We start from the raw sequence: 4,899 nt of genomic DNA on the forward strand, positions 1-4,899 counted from the left end.
GATGAACACCTTGCTGGGGTCGTTTGACCCCAGTACTCTTTCCTGCCATGGCAGGGGGTCAGACTAGATGATCTGCTCAGGTCCCTTCCGACCCTAGAAACTATGAAACTAGGTCAGCGACAGAAGAGAACCAGATCTTCCGCCCAGCTCAGGGGCTGAGCAATGCTCCCTAAAACAATCCCCACCCACCCCCCGCCAGCTTCTCTTGAGAAGTGCTGGGCTCTTTCTTGCAAGGACACTGAATCTGTCATCTGCAAAACAGCCCAGCTGCAGCTCCATTTGGCCATAGGATCCACGTGGCAGTCAGATGCATTTGTCTCCATGGCCCTCACAAGAACGGGCCCATCTTGTGATCCCTCCGAACAAAAACCACAAGCCTCTTCCCCTCCTTGCCGCTTTACTGTGAATGATGGACCTGCCACCTGGTTGCTGCTGTTTCCCTGAGAGCAGGACCATGAGAAGAGGCAATCAGGCTTTTTATTTTTCCTCCTGTTTACCAGCCAACCTGCTGAGTTAATTATTGACCCAGGTTCCTACAGGGAAACCTGAGCCGCTGGGCTAATTACAGCGGAGGGGATGTCTCTCAGGCCCTGAGTGAAGCATGAGGAGGCCAAGGAAATTCCAAGGAGCACTGATGTTTGACTGCAAAGACCACAGCGCCTTGAGCTCTCTGCACAGTGCTCCCTTCCTTGGACTCCTGTGCACAGGTGGACAATGGCATCGCATGGGAACACTTAGAATTGCAGGCTCTTTCAAAAAGAGTTGGAAGGGGTGGGAACACAATATATTTTCCACACTTATAAGGCTGATCCTGCCTCTTGCCTACTGTTTCTATGCCTCAAAAAGGGGCAGGTTATGCAGGGATCCGGTAAGAGTGCAGTGGGATGAGGGGCACAAGCTGGGCTAAAAGGACGAGGCTGAAGCTTATTGAGCAGAGGGGCCTATCAGAGGACAAAGCTGCTCTTTGGAAAGGACTCGGGAGCACAGAGAAGCATGCTCGTGGGCAAGGGCAGGGGCTGGCAGCATAAAAGCACCTGCCCGGTGCACAGAAGTGGGCACTGGTGCATGCGGAGCTTGTGGAAAGGATATGGCAGAGGTCTCTGTGTCAGGACTGCCAGATGCAGCAGGGCACATAGCACAGGGCCTGCAACTCCAAAGCAGCCTGTTGGCTTGGGCACAGAGCCTGCTGGCCTTGGAGGAACAGCCTAAGAATTAGTGTCACTTATGGGTGGGGAAAAATTCGAAGTGGCCCTGCGCTATAGCAGTATAGTGTATGGAGAATCCATCAATCAAAGCACCTTAAACCCCAGCTCTGCATGTGGCCATAGGAGCACGCTGACCTGGTGAGATCTCTCACAGCAGGTGCTGCATGTCCAGCTCTTGCCTCTTTCTTTCGGGCCAGGTGGAGCAAGGGGCAGTGTCCCAATCCCTCACCCTAAAGTCATTATCACAGGGCACGTTCGTTCGTTGGCTTGGTCATGAGGACAGAGCTCCTGGTGAGTTGTGGTTCTGCTCACCCACCCCTGCTCTGCTTCCTCAGCCTCAACCTCTCTGTCGCTGAGTGCCAGGACCGGAAACCCAGCAGCAGAGCATCGGCACTGGGAAGGCGTCCAAGGAGCCACAGGAGCCGAACCAGCCACTGAGTTGTTCTCTCAGTTTTGTTTTGGAAACTGAAGCGAGGAAGGAAGTGAGAAGTGAAACAGAGGCAGGGGGGATGGGGCTGTTTTGCACGGTGTAATCATTAGCTGAGAGATGTGCAGGCTGGGCTGGAGGGAACAATAGCTAATACCAGAGCTGTGATGGCTCAAAGATAAAAAACAACCCATTTTCCACTGAGCTGGAATAGCCTCAGCCACCTCCTGCTGCTCCTCTGAGTGATGTGCCACTAAATCACGGGGATAACGGTGCCAGCATTGGGCTGTCAACACCTGGGGAAGCTCTGCTTGGGACAGAGTCCATGGCCTGTGCTTGTCATGGAGCCAGCATCCAGTCCATGTGGGCAGAGGAAATCAGTTCCGGCTCTTTCTAACTTCGAGGGGCTGCTCCATTTGACCACCTGCCACTGGTTCTTCCTTACAGGCAACAGCCATTGCTCTCTCTAGAATCCAATAGCTCTCACTTTGCAAAGCAACACGCACCCTTCCAAGCCCATTGGATGAACCAGCAGCTCCCCCAAATAAAAGCCAGCATTTCTGTTCTCTCTAGATAGCTTTGCAAGGTCTCTCCAGTTTCCCAGGAGAATCTTGCTTTTGTCTCTGCTTTCCGTTACCCAACCCCCCCCCATCCCCCCTGCAAAAAAACCAAACACCTGCCCTACCTTACAGCCTCTCACCAAAACTCTCCAGCCAGTTTTGGCCTGCTATGGAGTCACTTTGCCTGCCACTGAATCCAGCTGCCTCTGGGTGAGTCTAAGAGTAAAGACTGGAGGGAAGCCGCATGTTTTCTCCGGATACCACACGTATATACAAGAGGCTCCATTATCAGTTCCACATGGCAGCAGACATACAGAATTAGGCATGCATTAGATTGGTTCTATATAGAATCTGTATGGGCAGAGACACCAGACCACCTCTCGAATGCTACCGACCAGTAGATGACGTCTGTACTGAAAAGAGACTCTTGGAGCAGTAACGGTTGTGGATGGGTTGAGACCCAAGACACCATCAGCCCTTGTTCCATACAGTCATGGGAGGTACTACACCATGGCTTTAGACCTACTCGGATAGCCAGCGCTTCCTCCCCTCTGTGCAGAGCCACCAGCCACTCCAGATATTCTCTCTCATTAACAGGCCTTTTCCTTCTTGCTCTAGAGTTCATCAGCTCTCTCCTCCTACTCATGTCCCTGCCGAGCTCCGTATGGCCCCAGAGAGACGTGCCGCCTTGCAGTGGGACACAAGCTGGTCTCCCTCCCACCTCCTCCTCAGACAGTGACTCTGGCTGTGCCTTGGAAGAGTACCTGGAGCCCACAGCAGACTCTGCCCCAACAGAGGTAGGCAAGAGCCCTTCCACCAATGCCTGATAGCAGCCCGTTCTCCTCTGATTCGGTTCTTGGAGGCTGGCTTCATTTGGCTGGGACTCGCCCCTGGTGTTTGAGCATGGGCTGCTGCGTGTGGTTGCTGGGCTCCCTTTTCTTGCATGCAGCTCAGAGCAAACCTGTCTCTTTTCTGGACCGCTCACAGTCATCTCCAGCTGAGAGGCCATCAGCACTGCTTCTGCCCCAGCCTGGGGCCACGCACTGGAGGCCTCAGGCTGGGGACCCCACACACAGCTCTGCCACTGCACCAACACTCATTCTGTTCCTGGCAGCCCTTCTGCCATGGGCTCAGCACAGTGTCTGGGAGAGCAAAGGAGACACTGGCTGAAAATGGCTCCAGTTATACCTCTTCATGATTGCTGTTGCTCAACTGGCTTCCTTGGCCAGGCACCAGAGATCAAGTGGGAGATGCAGGTGCACGTAGCTGGTTGTACAGATGGGTAGGAGGTAGAAGCTGAGAGCGCTCTGCCAGCACCTCTCATGCAGCCCTGCCCATGCATTTAGGCTGCCCGAGGTGGAGAAACAAATAGCCCCAGGCTCCAGGTTGAGACCATCCGACACTCTTCCCTTGGGTCCCATCTCACTTCCATGCACAGATCTGCACTCTCCATTTCCCCAAGGTCAGCAAAGGGGTACTGGGGCAATGTAGCTTGAGCTACAGTCCTTCAGCATCTCTCTCCCGTTTGACTTTCCAGGCATCCCTGTGCTTGGACTCTCCTTCAGCCAAGAGCGTCCCTGCTGCTGTTGCAAACCAGCACCGGATCAAAGCCCTGCTGCAGCAGCTGCCCCCTCAGGACTGTGATGTAAGCTTGGCAGGAGATTTCCATCGGGACCCTGCACTTTCCCTGCCTCCTGCAGCCATCTCGCTCTTCCATACCATGCTGGCTTGGTACCCTCTGCTATTCCAGGCCCAGCCCCGTCCCCACAGATCCTTCCCAGCACCTCAACACTGCTCTGGAGCATGTGACCATTTCAGCCTGGGCATGCCAGGACAGCTCCTCAATCCTACTCTTCCAGCCCTGCTGCTACCCCAGGTCCCCACTCCTCAGTTTCAGCCATTGTCTCATTCCTGGCTTGCAGCCTCCTGGCTCTGATGCCAGATTCTGCCCTGTGGACATGTGCCCAAGGTGGCCAAGGCTGTGACCCTCCAGACAAACTTCTTGCACTTGCACCCGTTCTGGGATTCTTTACTCACCAAGGCAGTGTCCACTTTGGAGCACAGGTCTGCAGGGGTGATGGAGAAGCTTATCAACCTCCTGGGCCCCTTCTGGTTCCTCTACAGGAGAGGTACTGCCCTGGCCTTGGGGAGGAGGAGAGGCAACAACTGGAAGCATTCAGCACCCAACGGAGGCAGGAAGCCCTGGGGCAGGGATCTGTGTGCCCTGTGCCACCCACCAGCCATGAGTGTCTTTGCAAGAGGGTAAGACGTCTCTCCCAGGCCTGTTCCCACCTCCTGTGTCCCCAGCAGCTGGAATCCATCAGCCGCTGCAGCAATGCCCCTTCTCCCAGGCCTCAGGTCCCAGGAAACAGCTTGAATGACTACGCCCATTTGCCTTACAGTGCGGCAAGAGGATGAACAAAGGCGACCCGGCGGTGTTTGCCTCCTGGCTGGGGGATCACTGCTGCTGGCATCCCTCTTGCTTCGTCTGCCACTCCTGCTGCCAGCCCCTTGTGGACCTCATCTACTTCCACCAGGACGGCAACATCTACTGTGGTCGGCACCATGCAGAGCTCTTCAGGCCACGCTGTGCCTCATGTGATCAGGTAAGTAGGCAAGAAGTTACACAGGCACAGGCGTGGAGTCGTGGGCACCCAAAGGCTGCAACTAATGAAGCGAGCTACAGCTCATGAAAGCATGTGCTGTA

The 4,899-nt window shown here is 54.9% G+C and overlaps 1 protein-coding gene across 1 annotated transcript in view; it reads left to right on the forward strand.

Annotated features, from left to right (window-relative positions):
* The window catches only part of PRICKLE4 (prickle planar cell polarity protein 4), a 12,572-nt gene that overhangs the window by 4,674 nt on the left and 2,999 nt on the right, over positions 1-4,899 (forward strand). The window contains exons 3-6 of the mRNA XM_019514234.1: positions 2,811-2,989; positions 3,730-3,837; positions 4,317-4,454; positions 4,595-4,798. Coding sequence (XP_019369779.1) covers positions 2,837-2,989; positions 3,730-3,837; positions 4,317-4,454; positions 4,595-4,798 — 603 coding nt within the window. The 5' untranslated portion in view covers positions 2,811-2,836. The remainder of the gene's footprint in view (positions 1-2,810; positions 2,990-3,729; positions 3,838-4,316; positions 4,455-4,594; positions 4,799-4,899) is intronic.

Source organism: Gavialis gangeticus, unplaced genomic scaffold, assembly GCF_001723915.1.
Source record: "Gavialis gangeticus isolate Ggan-Ray unplaced genomic scaffold, GavGan_comp1, whole genome shotgun sequence".
In the NCBI taxonomy this organism is placed as follows: domain Eukaryota; kingdom Metazoa; phylum Chordata; order Crocodylia; family Gavialidae; genus Gavialis; species Gavialis gangeticus.